Source organism: Diorhabda sublineata, chromosome 6 (genome assembly GCF_026230105.1).
Source record: "Diorhabda sublineata isolate icDioSubl1.1 chromosome 6, icDioSubl1.1, whole genome shotgun sequence".
Classification (NCBI taxonomy): domain Eukaryota; kingdom Metazoa; phylum Arthropoda; class Insecta; order Coleoptera; family Chrysomelidae; genus Diorhabda; species Diorhabda sublineata.
The window spans coordinates 1,722,064-1,742,498 of NC_079479.1; the positions used below are offsets into that span (position 1 = coordinate 1,722,064).

Sequence of the window (20,435 nt, forward strand, 5' to 3'; positions counted from 1 at the left end):
AATTTCTACACTCGCAGTTTCATATTTTTATCAAAAATAGTTTATTAGCTTGTTTATATCGTTGCCAAATCGTTTTTAGTGTTTATTACTTTTGTCGTACACCTCGTATATTGATATAGTGCGAACAAAACACGAAATTTTCAAATTTCTACACTCGCAGTTTCATATTTTCATCAAAAATAGTTTATTAGCTTGTTTATAGAGTTGCCAAATCGTTTTTAGTGTTTATTACTTTTGTCGTACACCTCGTATATTGATATAGTGCGAACAAAACACGAAATTTTCAAATTTCTACACTCGCAGTTTCATATTTTCATCAAAAATAGTTTATTAGCTTGTTTATAGAGTTGCCAAATCGTTTTTAGTGTTTATTACTTTTGTCGTACACCTCGTATATTGATATAGTGCGAACAAAACACGAAATTTTCAAATTTCTACACTCGCAGTTTCATATTTTCATCAAAAATAGTTTATTAGCTTGTTTATATCGTTGCCAAATCGTTTTTAGTGTTTATTACTTTTGTCGTACACCTCGTATATTGATATAGTGCGAACAAAACACGAAATTTTCAAATTTCTACACTCGCAGTTTCATATTTTCATCAAAAATAGTTTATTAGCTTGTTTATAGAGTTGCCAAATCGTTTTTAGTGTTTATTACTTTTGTCGTACACCTCGTATATTGATATAGTGCGAACAAAACACGAAATTTTCAAATTTCTACACTCGCAGTTTCATATTTTCATCAAAAATAGTTTATTAGCTTGTTTATAGAGTTGCCAAATCGTTTTTAGTGTTTATTACTTTTGTCGTACACCTCGTATATTGATATAGTGCGAACAAAACACGAAATTTTCAAATTTCTACACTCGCAGTTTCATATTTTTATCAAAAATAGTTTATTAGCTTGTTTATATCGTTGCCAAATCGTTTTTAGTGTTTATTACTTTTGTCGTACACCTCGTATATTGATATAGTGCGAACAAAACACGAAATTTTCAAATTTCTACACTCGCAGTTTCATATTTTCATCAAAAATAGTTTATTAGCTTGTTTATATCGTTGCCAAATCGTTTTTAGTGTTTATTACTTTTGTCGTACACCTCGTATATTGATATAGTGCGAACAAAACACGAAATTTTCAAATTTCTACACTCGCAGTTTCATATTTTTATCAAAAATAGTTTATTAGCTTGTTTATAGAGTTGCCAAATCGTTTTTAGTGTTTATTACTTTTGTCGTACACCTCGTATATTGATATAGTGCGAACAAAACACGAAATTTTCAAATTTCTACACTCGCAGTTTCATATTTTTATCAAAAATAGTTTATTAGCTTGTTTATAGAGTTGCCAAATCGTTTTTAGTGTTTATTACTTTTGTCGTACACCTCGTATATTAATATAATGCGAACAAAACACGAAATTTTCAAATTTCTACACTCGCAGTTTCATATTTTTATCAAAAATAGTTTATTAGCTTGTTTATATCGTTGCCAAATCGTTTTTAGTGTTTATTACTTTTGTCGTACACCTCGTATATTGATATAGTGCGAACAAAACACGAAATTTTCAAATTTCTACACTCGCAGTTTCATATTTTCATCAAAAATAGTTTATTAGCTTGTTTATAGAGTTGCCAAATCGTTTTTAGTGTTTATTACTTTTGTCGTACACCTCGTATATTGATATAGTGCGAACAAAACACGAAATTTTCAAATTTCTACACTCGCAGTTTCATATTTTTATCAAAAATAGTTTATTAGCTTGTTTATAGAGTTGCCAAATCGTTTTTAGTGTTTATTACTTTTGTCGTACACCTCGTATATTGATATAGTGCGAACAAAACACGAAATTTTCAAATTTCTACACTCGCAGTTTCATATTTTCATCTAAAATACTTTATTAGCTTGTTTATAGAGTTGCCAAATCGTTTTTAGTGTTTATTACTTTTGTCGTACACCTCGTATATTGATATAGTGCGAACAAATTGCAGAAATTTTCAAATTGCTTTATTACAAAACTTGAAATACACTTGAAATTCTCATTAAGCTTTTTTGAAATTTTGTTGTTTGATAACGTCGGATATTTTTTCTCCTATCATGGTGCAAATGGCATTCGGATGACCGGAGAAAGTGAAAGGCAATACGCTGGCGTCGGCAACTCTTAATCGTTTCAACCCGAAAACGTTTAAATCCTTATCGACAACTGCGCCCCTTTTAGGATTCCTTCCGCTCTGGCAAGTACCAACTGGATGAAAAGCCGGAAACGCCGTTTGCCTTATAAAACAAATCCAAAAATCTTTCGATAGAAATTCGTATCCGGCGCACGCGGGCAAATGTTTCACCTCCAATTTCGTTCCAATTTCGCGAAAAATCGCAGTTTTCGATATATTCAAAACCAATTGAATCCCTTCGTACATGGTATCAACATCCTCATCCGCGATATCGCTCAAAATATTTACGTTTATATCGGGATAGTTGTAAGGATTTTTATTCACCAATCTAATATTTCCGAAAGATTTACTATGCAGTAAAACGGGCGTCAACGTGAGAGGCATAGAAGATGAATTATTCCTAAACAGGATGTCCCAAGTTTCTTCATTCCATCTCAGGTATTTCCTCCCGAAATCATTCGGATATGACGACGAAACTACGATTTCCAAATCGGGGTAACTGGAAATTCTTTCAATGGAACTTTTATAGAAACCAGCAGCGTCTATGGTGTTACCAGTTGTCAAATCGCCGTATCCTCGCAAATATTCTCTAATATTTTCCGTGATATTTTTCCGTTGCACGTCGAATTTCGAAGAAAATTGTATTCCGCAAAAGACGTGGTCTCGTAATCGATTTCCCACGGGTAGATCTTGAATTACGGGTATATTCAGATCTTTTAGATGTTTCTTGGGACCTATACCGGAAAGCATTAAAATTTGGGGCGAGGAAACAGCTCCGGCCGATAGGATTATTTCGCGTGACGCCGCGACGCGATACATCCTTTTATTTTTGGTAAAAATAACGCTTACGGCTCTCTTATGTACCACCTCTATCTTTATCGCGTAACTCCCGGTGGATATAATCAAGTTGTTACGATTTTTTATCGGTCCGATGAAGGCCGTCGCTTGATCGAAACGTTTACCATTTTTGGTGTTTATTTGGAGAACGGTAGCTCCCAATTCCCGTTTACCGTTGTAGTCCGTGATATTTTTTCCGATCTCTCGATTCGCCCGTAAAAAAATTTTCGTACAATTCGACGGCGGCATTTGGTAATTGGTATATAGATATCCGTTTCGGCCGTGAAATTCCCAATCGACGGGAGCGTCCGGGTTGGTTTTATGGAAATCTTCCGATTTTTTGAAATATTTTATTACGTTTTCGTATTTCCATGTGGGATCGTTTATTAGTTGAGCCCATCTGTTGTAATCTATCGGATTGCCGCGGCTGTAGATGCTTTGATTGATCAGAGATGTTCCGCCCATTCCTTTTCCTCTAGGTATCACGCATCTTTTGTCTATGGTGCCTGGAAAAACGTTTCGATAAACCAACTAATGAAAAACCGTTAAATTCGCCATAAAACAATGTCTAAATAAAGTGTAGGCAATACCCCATACGCGAATTCGTTCTTAGATCCTAGCGTAGTCCGAAACACACGCCACGCCACCCCACGCCACGTGTCCAATATGTTTTTCCTTTAAATTCAATTGTTTGCGTACGTACTCGGACCACCACACGTTACGCCACGTCACGCCATCCCACACGACAATGTATTACGTAAACGGACGTCGTATGGCGTGGCGTGGCGTGTTGTTAGTGGTTTTGTTAGTATTAAACTCGATTTTTGGATGATGTTGTCGCCGTGGAATTTATTATTAATGTGTTCTGCTCGTCGAAATTTATCATTTTGATTTGAAAATTTTGTATTTCCATAAAATGAAACGTCCGAAGGATTGAAATTGTTTTAAGGGGGGTGAGATGTATCAAATATTGCTTATATTAGATCAGATGGGTTACACCCTATAAAAATAGCTATCAAAATGACAGGTAATGTCTTTTTATATTTATATAAAATAAATTCCCAATATGACTAAGACATAATAAAAAAAAAATTAATGAATTGTCATTCAAATGTAAATTTATACAACGAAAAAATTTATATTCGAGAATAGTACTTCGACAGGAAATTCGTTTGTACGTGCGAATTGATGCAAAATACTCTACGAGGGCTATTCAAAAATTTGCGTTTCGAAAAACGATTTACAATTATATCTATCATTTTTTGTGCTTGTCCAAAAGTCGAAAAATATTAAAATCGTGATCGTAGCTTATCTTTCTCGTTTTGATAACACGTTTTCATGGATTATAATTGTATTAGATGTTTGCATGCACCCAGAAATGTCGAAAACTGTCACCAATCCTTCATTTTTTGTTTAAAAATTTCATACAACTACGTAACGTGTTTGTTATTAAATCAGAAGTGAGGTTAATTGTAGGCAACGCTAAATCAAAAACGTGCAATTCGATCCGATTAAAAAATCACCTACGAATTTGTTACTCACCCAAACAAGCTGTTTTTTGTGGCGTACTCAAGAAACCCCAATTGTAGTTGGTTAAAGCTTGTATTGCGAACATAGCTGGGATCATTGTGAAATTGTTGGGGTAACCCCCGGCTTCTAAAAGTAATATTCTCCATTCGGCTATTTCCGATAATCTACTAGCTATAACCGAACCGGTGGAACCGGCTCCTATTACAACGAAATCGAAAGTACCAAAATCTGAAAAAAATTTGAACTTAAACTACCGAAAAAATGTCAAAAAGTGCTGAAATTTGAACACTTTTTATACACACCCTGTATAAAAATGAAAAATATTTCAATATTGATTCGAATACGTTTGACCTTGTGGAAAGCAACCGAACAGAAACCATTTTCATATCAAATTTACGTAGATTTCAAAAATGTATTAATATACAGGGTGTTCCATAGAAATTTTCGTGATTTAAAGCGGCAAATGTATTTAAATGCTGACATCTTCGGGTGAAGATCGAAAACTTCTCGAACAATCTCGTATGCACCGACATATTTTATCTTTGATTACCTCGGAATTTGATCGATAAAAAAAATAATGAAATTTTTTTACCTCTTATAGTATCGTCCAACGGCCGGTGGATATTGGCGTTTGTTGGTAACTCAAACTTCTCTGCCTTTTCCAATTCCTCGTTTATCAGATTTTCGTAGTAACTAATTTCTTCTTCAGCCACGGCAGCCGCGTCGTTAACAAAAACGAATACCGCAAAAACAACCGAATAAATCCGTTTGGTTCGAAACACCATCTTAGTTTGCTAATTACCTTATCCAAACTAAACAACTCGATTTCTGTCCTCGAGAATTCGGTTTAATGAAGCGATAAGAAAAGCCAGTTCTAGATTTTATTTAAATAAATATATCAAGGTATTTACACACACACACACAGCAACATTGTTTTTGATTACTTATTTTTTTTTTGTCATATTCTAATTGATAACCTCGTATTTACAAGATTAGACGACGTGACACAATAAATTATACGTGGTATATCCACAATGTAAGTTTACGTTCTATATCTATCAGAAGCAGCGCTTAAATCACAGTTATAGTTCGCCAATATCAATTATAAAACGTAAAATGACGAGTAGAATGTACCTGCCTGTAAAGGCGTTTGGTTTAAACAAGGTACCAGACGTGGACTGAGGTCTTTTTGTACCCCAATTGTTTTTTTTTTTGGAAAACGAAATTTCAAAGCAAAAACAAATTATAAAACGTAAAATGACGAGTAGAATGTACCTGCCTGTAAAAGCGTTTGGTTTAAACAAGGTACCAGACGTGGACTGAGATCTTTTTGTACCCCAATCGCTTTTTTTTCTGGAAAACGAAATTTCAAAGCAAAAACAAATTATAAAACGTAAAATGACGAGTAGAATGTACCTGCCTGTAAAGGCGTTTGGTTTAAACAAGGTACCAGACGTGGACTGAGGTCTTTTTGTACCCCAATTGTTTTTTTTTTTGGAAAACGAAATTTCAAAGCAAAAACAAATTATAAAACGTAAAATGACGAGTAGAATGTACCTGCCTGTAAAAGCGTTTGGTTTAAACAAGGTACCAGACGTGGACTGAGATCTTTTTGTACCCCAATCGCTTTTTTTTCTGGAAAACGAAATTTCAAAGCAAAAACAAATTATAAAACGTAAAATGACGAGTAGAATGTACCTGCCTGTAAAGGCGTTTGGTTTAAACAAGGTACCAGACGTGGACTGAGATCTTTTTGTACCCCAATCGCTTTTTTTTCTGGAAAACGAAATTTCAAAGCAAAAACAAATTATAAAACGTAAAATGACGAGTAGAATGTACCTGCCTGTAAAGGCGTTTGGTTTAAACAAGGTACCAGACGTGGACTGAGATCTTTTTGTACCCCAATCGCTTTTTTTTCTGGAAAACGAAATTTCAAAGCAAAAACAAATTATAAAACGTAAAATGACGAGTAGAATGTACCTGCCTGTAAAAGCGTTTGGTTTAAACAAGGTACCAGACGTGGACTGAGGTCTTTTTGTACCCCAATTGTTTTTTTTTTTGGAAAACGAAATTTCAAAGCAAAAACAAATTATAAAACGTAAAATGACGAGTAGAATGTACCTGCCTGTAAAAGCGTTTGATTTAAACAAGGTACCAGACGTGGACTGAGATCTTTTTGTACCCCAATCGCTTTTTTTTCTGGAAAACGAAATTTCAAAGCAAAAACAAATTATAAAACGTAAAATGACGAGTAGAATGTACCTGCCTGTAAAAGCGTTTGGTTTAAACAAGGTACCAGACGTGGACTGAGATCTTTTTGTACCCCAATCGCTTTTTTTTCTGGAAAACGAAATTTCAAAGCAAAAACAAATTATAAAACGTAAAATGACGAGTAGAATGTACCTGCCTGTAAAGGCGTTTGGTTTAAACAAGGTACCAGACGTGGACTGAGATCTTTTTGTACCCCAATCGCTTTTTTTTCTGGAAAACGAAATTTCAAAGCAAAAACAAATTATAAAACGTAAAATGACGAGTAGAATGTACCTGCCTGTAAAAGCGTTTGGTTTAAACAAGGTACCAGACGTGGACTGAGATCTTTTTGTACCCCAATCGCTTTTTTTCTGGGAAACGAAATTTCAAAGCAAAAACAAATTATAAAACGTAAAATGACGAGTAGAATGTACCTGCCTGTAAAAGCGTTTGGTTTAAACAAGGTACCAGACGTGGACTGAGATCTTTTTGTACCCCAATCGCTTTTTTTCTGGGAAACGAAATTTCAAAGCAAAAACAAATTATAATACGTAAAATGACGAGTAGAATGTATCTGCCTGTAAATGCGTTTGGTTTAAACAAGGTACCAGACGTGGACTGAGGTCTTTTTGTACCCCAATTGTTTTTTTTTTCTGGAAAACGAAATTTCAAAGCAAAAACAAATTATAAAACGTAAAATGACGAGTAGAATGTACCTGCCTGTAAAGGCGTTTGGTTTAAACAGGGTACCAGACGTGGACTGAGCTCTTTTTGTAATCCATTCGCTTTTTTTTCTGGAAAACGAAATTTCATAGCAAAAACAAATTATAAAACGTAAAATGACGAGTAGAATGTACCTACCTGTAAAGGCGTTTGGTTTAAACGAGGTACCAGACGTGGATTGAGATCTTTTTGTACCCCAATCGCTTTTTTTTCTGGAAAACGAAATTTCAAAGCAAAAACAAATTATAAAACGTAAAATGACGAGTAGAATATACCTGCCTGTAAATGCGTTTGGTTTAAACAAGGTACCAGACGTGGACTGAGGTCTTTTTGTACCCCAATTGTTTTTTTTTCTGGAAAACGAAATTTCAAAGCAAAAACAAATTATAAAACGTAAAATGACGAGTAGAATGTATCTGCCTGTAAAAGCGTTTGGTTTAAACAAGGTACCAGACGTGGACTGAGATCTTTTTGTACCCCAATCGCTTTTTTTTCTGGAAAACGAAATTTCAAAGCAAAAACAAATTATAAAACGTAAAATGACGAGTAGAATGTACCTACCTGTAAAGGCGTTTGGTTTAAACAAGGTACCAGACGTGGACTGAGATCTTTTTGTACCCCAATCGCATTTTTTTCTGGACAACGAAATTTCAAAGCAAAAACAAATTATAAAACGTAAAATGACGAGTAGAATGTACCTGCCTGTAAATGCGTTTGGTTTAAACAAGGTACCAGACGTGGACTGAGATCTTTTTGTACCCCAATCGCTTTTTTTTCTGGAAAACGAAATTTCAAAGCAAAAACAAATTATAAAACGTAAAATGACGAGTAGAATGTACCTGCCTGTAAATGCGTTTGGTTTAAACAAGGTACCAGACGTGGACTGAGATCTTTTTGTAATCCATTCGCTTTTTTTTCTGGAAAACGAAATTTCAAAGCAAAAACAAATTATAAAACGTAAAATGACGAGTAGAATATACCTGCCTGTAAATGCGTTTGGTTTAAACAAGGTACCAGACGTGGACTGAGATCTTTTTGTACCCCAATCGCTTTTTTTTCTGGAAAACGAAATTTCAAAGCAAAAACAAATTATAAAACGTAAAATGACGAGTAGAATGTACCTGCCTGTAAATGCGTTTGGTTTAAACAAGGTACCAGACGTGGACTGAGGTCTTTTTGTACCCCAATTGTTTTTTTTTCTGGAAAACGAAATTTCAAAGCAAAAACAAATTATAAAACGTAAAATGACGAGTAGAATGTACCTACCTGTAAAGGCGTTTGGATTAAACAAGGTACCAGACGTGGACTGAGCTCTTTTTGTAATCCATTCGCTTTTTTTTCTGGAAAACGAAATTTCGTAGCAAAAACCATAAAGGAAAATAATTTTTTTGTAAATAAAACAAGAAAAATATTACGATTCGAAAGTATCTTTATAAACAATCACGGTAGTCAGAATCGTCTGAAGTAGTGAAAAATAATTATACCTCGTTGACTTGCTAAAACTCAATATTAAATTACAAAACGTAAAATGACGAGTAGAATGTACCTGCCTGTAAAGGCGTTTGGTTTAAACAGGGTACCAGACGTGGACTGAGAAACTGAGACGCAATTTTCTAAACTGCTATAATTTTTTCACGTGTTTTTCGGTTCTGTGAACGATCCACAGCAACCCTTTTCGTGACTACTCGATAAATGGAAAATTTATCCAATCTCGTTAATTCATGAATTAAATAAATCTAACCAAGCGACGCCACTGCTTATCGCAGACTTTCTTGCAGGAATTTTTCGATGAAATTGTGTACATACGCCTTCCGACAGCCAATTGAAATGCATTTATGTTTACGATTCGATGTTTTCGTTGATAAACAGTGGAGATGATAAGTCCACGTGGACTGACGGTTTGTTAGATGTTTACCGAATAATCTGTGATTCGATTTTTTGGTGCAGAAAAGCGTCGAGAATTGTTGTATTTGTCTGACCTTACACTATGAACATAACATCAAAACTCTTCGTGATTTTCATCCTGAATTACATCTTAAAATCCTTCCTTGGTGGAGAATACTTCAACGATGATAACGTCCTGAAAGGACATGTCGCAAACACAAGCTTTAAGCTTCTACGAGGTACAAAATTTCGAAAATTTAGTTTTAAGTCCTTTTAATAAAAAATTGGTTTGTAACAACGGGTAAAAATTGATGTTTCGAACTGTTTTTTTATATATAAATTTAACTGATCTTACTTTGTGGATATACCTGGTAAATTGATTTTGTAGCTGATTAATTTCATTTGTATTTTGTTATACTTTTAACGAAATGACAATTATTCAACTTTTTATTAACATCCTGTATTATATACGAACAAATACGTAAAAAATGAACAAGAAAACGTTCGGAAATGTCCACCCGCCGCGCGCTTGACTAAATTTTAAGATGTCGAGGTGTTTTCTAAAAATAGACGCAAGTTTCGGATCTAAAATTAGATTTAACGGCTGTTAGACGACATAATTTCAAATTAAGTTGAGATTAATATAATTATAAGGGTCTTATATCTTCGGAAAAACAAATTAATGGTATTAAAACTTTTCAAATTGAATGAATAATGTGTATAGCTCAGTTTTGAACGCCTTAAATCACTATTACGAGATAACCTCTTCAAAAAAAGGCGTATAGCATTACTTTCTTATCGAAGACATATTTGAAACACATTTCATTATATTAACTATTAATTTTTTGCATATAAAAAATTAAAAGTACATTTTCAATTCCCTAGTAGTTCAAAATCTAATAAAACCGAATCTAGCTGTCAGATTTATATTGACTTTTGACAGATGACATTTGGAACATGGCGGAAACTGATTACAACATCTGGAATCTGAATTAAATATTGTTTTGAATACAAAATGATATTTTGGATACGGTTCTGTTCATTTTTTTAAGTCGTCTCCGAGCTTATGGGTATTTACGTTTATTTAACTTCGCTTTTATGGTTTTAATTTGGTAGTTAAAACAGAAAACTGTCGGTAGGTACGAGAGTGGTTGTCAGTCTTAAACCTTAATGAACTGCCAACATCGTAAACGAGTTTTTTTTTATATTTCAGTTGATTAAAACTTTGTCGGGTTAATTTCAAAACAGAAAATATACAATGTGGTGAAATAAAACCTATTTAATGGTTATCAATTGAAAAAATGTTCAATATTTGTAGATACAGGTTGTCCCAAGTTATCTTATATGACACAAAATATTCAATGACAGTATACAGGGTGTTATTCGAAAATAAAAAAGAAGTACCACTTGAGCGCTAAATCGGGGCTGTATAGTGGTTGGAAATTTAATATTTTGAGTCTCGAACATGTAAATTTTTATAAAATTGCCGTTTTTTTCTAAAATAATTATTTTTTCAGCACCAAAATTAGCCATCGATAATTTAGAAAATGGTTATCACGGTATCGTGAAAGAAAACGAGACCGTCGTCGAAGTAACCCCAGTAATAAAGGCCGAAGGGGAGGTTTGTCGTTTCCGTATAGTCAACAAGCACCACGGGGAAGCTCCCTTCGATATCGTCCTCAAAGATGAAAATTACGCCGAACTGCGTGCCAAAAGGGTCTTAAACTGCGAGAAGAGGAAGAACTACAAGTTCGACATCGCCGCCGTCGGTTGTAACGGCAAACAAAGTGTCAGGTTAGTCATTTCGAATTTTTTTATCAAATTTTTCGTGCTGGCGATGATCCGCGAACGGAATTAACCCTTTTCACCCTTCCGAATAGTGTTATTAGGCGTTTTTAGGGTGCGATCTTAACCTCGTTTTATCAAAAGTGAAATTTTAACTATAACACTGTGCGATTTCCGTCTTGTTTTTAAGGTCGAGTGTTACAAGGGGGCTCCGAAAATTAATGATAATTACCTAAACGAATTCGGTTTTTCTTCTAAACAATTTACGATGAAATATCAAATTATTTTTAATGAGTATGCAGATATCTTGAAAATTCGTTAAATTGATTGCTTCGAAATTGGAAATCTGCCTTATTTTCCGAGAAAAACGAATTTTCTATTACAGTATGGATTCGCCGGAGACACGTCTCTCGCTACGGACTTTTTTACGTAAAATCGATTATCAATCACCTCTGCAAATAAGTTATTTTCGTAAAAATGTAGACGATCTAGAACCAGACGTGACTTTTCGCGATAAAAATTGGATATACGAGGGTCAAACCGTACAAAATGAGAACTACTCAATCTCGAATCTTTTCCCGGAACACCCTGTATCTCAAGCACAAGTTTTCTTGGCAATTTAATAGGAATTTAAAAGTTTTGATTAGCGATTAGCATTTCGAAACGAAAATATCCGTTTAACGAGAAAATGACACGGAGCTAATTCTCTTATTGGCCCAAGTTGAATGTCGAGATGATTCGTGCCAAGAGTGAATCATTGAAATGAATTTCTGGGTAATTTGTGAGGTCAGGCAACGCTTTTACTTTGTGTGCATGTAATTGCGATGACCGTCGAGGGTTGTATGACGACAGCGGATGGAATATACGAGGGCGAATTTTTTGTTTTACAAACTTGGAGTGATTAAAAATATGAAAAACTCATGTGAATGGATTTTCCTCCTTTCTGAATGAAAACTATTGGAAAAATCAATAAAAAAGTTGGTAAAAAGTGGAAAGGGAAGGTGTTTCGTCCAAAACGAAACTCCACGTTCTCTTTCTGGAAGAATCCTTGAAAAAATTTGAGGAAATTGGAAAGTTACGAGGCATTTGTTTCGTCATTTATGAAACCCCACGTTCTCTGTTGGAAAAGTCGTTGAAAAAGTTGGTAAAAAGTGGAAAGGGAAGGTGTTTCGTCCAAAACGAAACTCCACGTTTTCTTTCTGGACGAATCCTTGAAAAAATTTGAGGAAATTGGAAAGTTACGAGGCATTTGTTTCGTCATTTATGAAACCCCACGTTCTCTGTTGGAAAAGTCGTTGAAAAAGTTGGTAAAAAGTGGAAAGGGAAGGTGTTTCGTTCAAAACGAAACTCCACGTTCTCTTTCTGGAAGAATCCTTGAAAAAATTTGAGGAAATTGGAAAGTTACGAGGCATTTGTTTCGTCATTTATGAAACCCCACGTTCTCTGTTGGAAAAGTCGTTGAAAAAGTTGGTAAAAAGTGGAAAGGGAAGGTGTTTCGTTCAAAACGAAACTCCACGTTCTCTTTCTGGAAGAATCCTTGAAAAAATTTGAGGAAATTGGAAAGTTACGAGGCATTTGTTTCGTCATTTATGAAATCCCACGTTCTCTGTTGGAAAAGTCGTTGAAAAAGTTGGTAAAAAGTGGAAAGGGAAGGTGTTTCGTTCAAAACGAAACTCCACGTTCTCTTTCTGGACGAATCCTTGAAAAAATTTGAGGAAATTGGAAAGTTACGAGGCATTTGTTTCGTCATTTATGAAACCCCACATTCTCTGTTGGAAAAGTCGTTAAAAAAGTTGGTAAAAAGTGGAAAGGGAAGGTGTTTCGTCCAAAACGAAACTCCACGTTCTCTTTCTGGACGAATCCTTGAAAAAATTTGAGGAAATTGGAAAGTTACGAGGCATTTGTTTCGTCATTTATGAAACCCCACATTCTCTGTTGGAAAAGTCGTTAAAAAAGTTGGTAAAAAGTGGAAAGGGAAGGTGTTTCGTCCAAAACGAAACTCCACGTTCTCTTTCTGGAAGAATCCTTGAAAAAATTTGAGGAAATTGGAAAGTTACGAGGCATTTGTTTCGTCATTTATGAAACCCCACGTTCTCTGTTGGAAAAGTCGTTGAAAAAGTTGGTAAAAAGTGGAAAGGGAAGGTGTTTCGTTCAAAACGAAACTCCACGTTCTCTTTCTGGAAGAATCCTTGAAAAAATTTGAGGAAATTGGAAAGTTACGAGGCATTTGTTTCGTCATTTATGAAATCCCACGTTCTCTGTTGGAAAAGTCGTTGAAAAAGTTGGTAAAAAGTGGAAAGGGAAGGTGTTTCGTTCAAAACGAAACTCCACGTTCTCTTTCTGGACGAATCCTTGAAAAAATTTGAGGAAATTGGAAAGTTACGAGGCATTTGTTTCGTCATTTATGAAACCCCACATTCTCTGTTGGAAAAGTCGTTAAAAAAGTTGGTAAAAAGTGGAAAGGGAAGGTGTTTCGTCCAAAACGAAACTCCACGTTCTCTTTCTGGACGAATCCTTGAAAAAATTTGAGGAAATTGGAAAGTTACGAGGCATTTGTTTCGTCATTTATGAAACCCCACATTCTCTGTTGGAAAAGTCGTTAAAAAAGTTGGTAAAAAGTGGAAAGGGAAGGTGTTTCGTCCAAAACGAAACTCCACGTTTTCTTTCTGGACGAATCCTTGAAAAAATTTGAGGAAATTGGAAAGTTACGAGGCATTTGTTTCGTCATTTATGAAACCCCACGTTCTCTGTTGGAAAAGTCGTTGAAAAAGTTGGTAAAAAGTGGAAAGGGAAGGTGTTTCGTTCAAAACGAAACTCCACGTTCTCTTTCTGGAAGAATCCTTGAAAAAATTTGAGGAAATTGGAAAGTTACGAGGCATTTGTTTCGTCATTTATGAAACCCCACGTTCTCTGTTGGAAAAGTCGTTGAAAAAGTTGGTAAAAAGTGGAAAGGGAAGGTGTTTCGTTCAAAACGAAACTCCACGTTCTCTTTCTGGACGAATCTTTGAAAAAATTTGAGGAAATTGGAAAGTTACGAGGCATTTGTTTCGTCATTTATGAAACCCCACGTTCTCTGTTGGAAAAGTCGTTGAAAAAGTTGGTAAAAAGTGGAAAGGGAAGGTGTTTCGTCCAAAATGAAACTCCACGTTCTCTTTCTGGAAGAATCCTTGAAAAAATTTGAGGAAATTGGAAAGTTACGAGGCATTTGTTTCGTCATTTATGAAACCCCACGTTCTCTGTTGGAAAAGTCGTTGAAAAAGTTGGTAAAAAGTGGAAAGGGAAGGTGTTTCGTCCAAAATGAAACTCCACGTTCTCTTTCTGGAAGAATCCTTGAAAAAATTTGAGGAAATTGGAAAGTTACGAGGCATTTGTTTCGTCATTTATGAAACCCCACGTTCTCTGTTGGAAAAGTCGTTAAAAAAGTTGGTAAAAAGTGGAAAGGGAAGGTGTTTCGTCCAAAATGAAACTCCACGTTCTCTTTCTGGACGAATCCTTGAAAAAATTTGAGGAAATTGGAAAGTTACGAGGCATTTGTTTCGTCATTTATGAAACCCCACGTTCTCTGTTGGAAAAGTCGTTAAAAAAGTTGGTAAAAAGTGGAAAGGGAAGGTGTTTCGTCCAAAATGAAACTCCACGTTCTCTTTCTGGACGAATCCTTGAAAAAATTTGAGGAAATTGGAAAGTTACGAGGCATTTTTTTCGTCATTTATGAAACCCCACGTTCTCTGTTGGAAAAGTCGTTAAAAAAGTTGGTAAAAAGTGGAAAGGGAAGGTGTTTCGTCCAAAATGAAACTCCACGTTCTTTTTTTTGAAAAAATTTGAGGAAAAATGAAGAAAAAAAGGATTTTTTTCCATCGACTAACCTCAAAAAGATACAACGCCTATTTTCAGCAAAAATTATTTTCCTGTAGGGATTAAAAATACTAGATCATCGTTAGAAAAAGTGTATAGATATAAAATAAGACAATAATAACAAAAAATAAAACTGATTATTCAAAAACTTTTGTTCCGTTAATAAATCGGAAACTTATCAAATAACCCTCGTAATTTGAAAACTGTGCACACTCTAAAAACACGCTTCGTATTAGAAAACATTCATAGTGATAATAAACGACCCTGTATTTTTGTTATTTCTACAAATTCCTGGAATTGTATATAAAACATTCAACTGAATATAAGTGTATAACCCATAATTATTTTTTTTATTAAGCAGTTCGTTCAATAATGAGAAATTGAAAATTTAACGGTTTTGAACTAAAGTGATTGAATTTTATTAATCGATAATACAGTTATAATTAACAATAATTACACCCAGTATCAAATTAATAACAATTTTAGTTCTGTTCAACATTTTATTATGATTACAGTGTTTCATATGTCTGTCTGCAGTAAATATTAACTTCTCGTATCTCGTTTTATACGAGGGTGAACCCATAAGTAAATAACCCAACAGAGAAAGCACAAAAAGCCATTTTTTTCAAGTCTGGGAACAAAAAATAATCCGAGAGGGCTAAATATGACCAACAACACTTTATTAGCTAAATACGGCAATTTTTGCTTGATTTTTGGCGTTATAAAAAATAATTTTGTCAGATTTTTAGTCAGTCGGCTCTTCGTTCAATATCCTTTGTAATAGTTGACGAAAATTTGAAAAATTTTAGGGGCTTCGATTTCAAAACGGTCGATGCGCGTCCGCGCTCAAAACTAAACTTTATAATTTTTTTCTGGCGTTATAAAAAATAATTTTGTCACGATTTTTAGTCAGTCGGCTCTTCGTTCAATATACTTTGTAATAGTTGACGAAAATTTGAAAAATTTTAGGGACTTCGATTTCAAAACGGTCGATGCGCGTCCGCGCTCAAAATTAAACTTTATGAATTTTTCCTGGCGTTATAAAAAATAATTTTGTCACGATTTTTAGTCAATGGGCTCTTCGTTTAATATACTTTGTAATAGTTGACGAAAATTTGAAAAATTTTAGGGGCTTCGATTTCAAAACGGTCGATGCGCGTCCGCGCTCAAAATTAAACTTTATGAATTTTTCCTGGCGTTATAAAAAATAATTTTGTCACGATTTTTAGTCAATGGGCTCTTCGTTTAATATACTTTGTAATAGTTGACGAAAATTTGAAAAATTTTAGGGACTTCGATTTCAAAACGGTCGATGCGCGTCCGCGCTCAAAATTAAACTTTATGAATTTTTCCTGGCGTTATAAAAAATAATTTTGTCACGATTTTTAGTCAGTCGGCTCTTCGTTCAATATACTTTGTAATAGTTGACGAAAATTTGAAAAATTTTAGGGACTTCGATTTCAAAACGGTCGATGCGCGTCCGCGCTCAAAATTAAACTTTATGAATTTTTCCTGGCGTTATAAAAAATAATTTTGTCACGATTTTTAGTCAATGGGCTCTTCGTTTAATATACTTTGTAATAGTTGACGAAAATTTGAAAAATTTTAGGGACTTCGATTTCAAACGGTCGATGCGCGTCCGCGCTCAAAATTAAACTTTATGAATTTTTCCTGGCGTTATAAAAAATAATTTTGTCACGATTTTTAGTCAATGGGCTCTTCGTTCAATATACTTTGTAATAGTTGACGAAAATTTGAAAAATTTTAGGGACTTCGATTTCAAAACGGTCGGTGCGCGTCAGCGCTCGAAACTAAACTTTATGAATTTTTCCTGGCGTTATAAAAAATAATTTTGTCACGATTTTTAGTCAATAGGCTCTTCGTTCAATATACTTTGTAATAGTTGACGAAAATTTGAAAAATTTTAGGGGCTTCGATTTCAAAACGGTCGATGCGCGTCCGCGCTCAAAATTAAACTTTATGAATTTTTCCTGGCGTTATAAAAAATAATTTTGTCACGATTTTTAGTCAATGGGCTCTTCGTTCAATATACTTTGTAATAGTTGACGAAAATTTGAAAAATTTTAGGGACTTCGATTTCAAAACGGTCGGTGCGCGTCAGCGCTCGAAACTAAACTTTATGAATTTTTTCTGGCGTTATAAAAAATAATTTTGTCACGATTTTTAGTCAGTAGGCTCTTCGTTCAATATACTTTGTAATAGTTGACGAAAATTTGAAAAATTTTAGGGACTTCGATTTCAAAACGGTCGGTGCGCGTCAGCGCTCGAAACTAAACTTTATGAATTTTTTCTGGCGTTATAAAAAATAATTTTGTCACGATTTTTAGTCAATAGGCTCTTCGTTCAATATACTTTGTAATAGTTGACGAAAATTTGAAAAATTTTAGGGGCTTCGATTTCAAAACGGTCGATGCGCGTCCGCGCTCAAAATTAAACTTTATGAATTTTTCCTGGCGTTATAAAAAATAATTTTGTCACGATTTTTAGTCAATGGGCTCTTCGTTCAATATACTTTGTAATAGTTGACGAAAATTTGAAAAATTTTAGGGACTTCGATTTCAAAACGGTCGGTGCGCGTCAGCGCTCGAAACTAAACTTTATGAATTTTTTCTGGCGTTATAAAAAATAATTTTGTCACGATTTTTAGTCAGTAGGCTCCATATTGAATATCCTTAGCAATAGTTAAAGAAAATTTTGGTGCTTCGATATCAAAACAAACGAAAATACGAAAACTGTTACAGCAAGCCCTTCTCTCCCCTATTTGTTGGATCGTTTTAAAAATAACGATAATTTTTATCAAGTATTAGAATAATAAGTTATAAAAATGATTATTCTTTCTTTGTTCAAAGATCTCTTGATGTGTAATTCACAATCATCGAGTATTCTGCTAAAGCACGATCTACATTTCCCTGAAATCGTCCCATTTTCTTATCGCTTTAATTTCTTTACTGAAATGTAGCTTTCGGTCTTTGTCTCTCGACGACACAATGCATAATGGCGAAAAGCGGAACAGGCGAAACGGAGAAAATCAAAACGTGAGTAGAGAACAACAAAATAATAAGGCCACCCGAGCCGTTGAAATAATACACCCTTCAAAGTTAATTGCGAAATTTCGTTCTTGGTAATAGGGGAATGATGCAAATGTTTGTTTGAAAACATCGATTTAGTCCCTTATCTAGAGAACCGTGAAATCGCTACCAGATTAATTTTATTTTTTTTTTACAGAAACGATCGTTGAACTGAAAATAAATAATTCATAATTTATGAATACGATACATGTACGAAATAAAACAGATTATATCATATGACCTAGATACCACGCCAAAAAAGTATTCAAAAAATATTTTCAACACCATTTTGTATCAAACGTCTAATAAAATCGATTTAATAATCATCGATTTATATTAAATAATCGATTTACATTCTACTTCCGTTTTCTAAACTAAATAATAATAATTTAAAACTAATTTATTACTTTTCTTTTACGGTAAAGTATTACGTAATAATTCCGAATAATATTAAATGTCAATAGATTATTAAGTCAGATGCTAAAACTAGTATTTAATTTTCGTTTTATCACAACCAAATATAAATATAGGTTAAGCATATTTTATTGACCTCCTTGTCGTCAAAAATCCACTCACTCTCTAGTCGGAATAGTAGTTGTCTGACCAGCTTTGTTGTCTGCGTAAATCATAGCGCGGTGTTGTCACAATTATCAGATTTGATTTAAAATTATGTTGAAATATTTTATTCGATAAAAAGTAAGGTTCTTATGAATTAAATACGATATAATAAAGGAAGAGAAAGTATATCCAAAATTGCTTAAAAACTACAGATCTATGTTCAAATTTATAAACGATTATGTTGTATCAAAGTCAGATAATTATGTTTCATCTGGCAACACCGAGTCTGACTCAAACAAATACTATCTGGTGACTGGTAGATTGAACAGTGTTGCCATAATTGAAGAATAAGAAGCTTGTTTAACCAAAATTTTTATCCGAATATGAATGTTACTATTTTGGCGCAGAAAGTGACAATTGTTTTACAAAAATAATAAATTATTTCTATCTTTAAAAAAAAATCTTAAAGTGATGTTTGTATGTTCTTTTGGTAATTGGAATTATAAATTTTGGAAATATTGAATTCATGTTTGACGTACACATTTCATATATAAGCAAAAAATTACCTTTTTCATTAATTAATTGCTTAAAAAAATTAAAAACACCATTAATCAAGCTAGTATTACAAGCTTGACCTTTATTTTATTATAAAATTCATTTAATTTTTTTTTGTTGGATATTTTGTCGTATCGGTAACTACATTTGATATGACACGGCAACACTGTGTTGATATTTAATACAGAATACGCTACATTACTAGTAACGTCGCCATTTTTAATAGTCCGGGATGGAAACAAAAAAAAAACTAGTCGTTACATTGTTTTAAACTTTAAAGTTTGTTGTGAATCTCAATTATTTTTATAGAGTATGGAATCGTAAACAGAATTAATATAAATATTTTAATGTTATAAATATATACGAAATAATTTCTGTATGGTTCTATAATTATTTTTTTTTAAATTGATATGACGTAGCTTGTTTTCCTAACTTCGTTTATAATTATAATATTTAGCGATCCCAACAACGCACTAATAGAGTTAAAACAGAACATCAAAGGGAAATTTTCAAAATTAGATCTCTTGTACAGCGAACTGTTGATGAATATGCAAATATTTATGATGCGCAAATTTCAACGATTTTCACGAATTTAAAAATAGATTTACGTTGACGTAACAATGTCGATTTTGAACTCTAACAAGCTAAAAAAGAAATTAGCAAGCTTTAGTTCATTAATAAATTATTAATTTTCTTCCAAGTGTTTTAAATGCGGTTTAATACTTTTAATTAACTATTTGTAGGTTTGCTGTGACTTCGAACATAACCTCAACTGCAACATTGTGTAATTTGAGTTTATCGACGAATTTATATGATCTAGCTGTGAAGCTACAACTCTGTAAATGAATTGGAGTGATTTATGAGTATAATACCTGTCCCCCTGTTCATAACCTTAAACATTATTAATAAAAGTTGTTTGGTTTCAGTGCCACCGTACATATCACCGTTTCTGACGTAAACGAGTACGCTCCGACTTTCTCCGAACCGAGTTACGTTCGTCAAGTGGACGAGGGTAGAATTTATAACGAAATCGTCCGAGTGGAAGCGACCGATAGGGACTGTACACCGAAGTTTGGAGATGTCTGCAAATACGAAATCCTCACGTCGGACCAACCTTTCGTTATTGACATGGACGGGGTTATTAAGTAAGTTCGATTCAGTTTCGAGCGATATGAAATTTTGGTTTGCCAATACGAAT

The 20,435-nt window shown here is 34.0% G+C and overlaps 2 protein-coding genes across 3 annotated transcripts in view; one reads left to right on the forward strand and one right to left on the reverse strand.

The window, feature by feature from the left end:
* LOC130444915 (glucose dehydrogenase [FAD, quinone]-like) overlaps positions 1-5,726 on the reverse strand; it is a 29,828-nt gene extending 24,102 nt beyond the window's left edge. Inside the window, exons 1-3 of one of the 2 annotated variants that reach the window (XM_056780279.1) lie at positions 5,134-5,726; positions 4,554-4,769; positions 1,591-3,517 (exon numbers count right to left, since the gene is read on the reverse strand). In XM_056780279.1, the coding sequence (XP_056636257.1) occupies positions 2,046-3,517; positions 4,554-4,769; positions 5,134-5,326 (1,881 nt within the window). In that variant the 5' untranslated portion in view covers positions 5,327-5,726 and the 3' untranslated portion in view covers positions 1,591-2,045. Of the gene's footprint in view, positions 1-1,590; positions 3,518-4,553; positions 4,770-5,133 lie in introns of those variants that run through there. The other variant, XM_056780281.1, reaches the window with a different exon arrangement.
* The window catches only part of LOC130444914 (calsyntenin-1), a 71,531-nt gene that overhangs the window by 24,840 nt on the left and 26,256 nt on the right, over positions 1-20,435 (forward strand). Inside the window, exons 2-3 of the mRNA XM_056780278.1 lie at positions 10,916-11,192; positions 20,164-20,382. Coding sequence (XP_056636256.1) covers positions 10,916-11,192; positions 20,164-20,382 — 496 coding nt within the window. The remainder of the gene's footprint in view (positions 1-10,915; positions 11,193-20,163; positions 20,383-20,435) is intronic.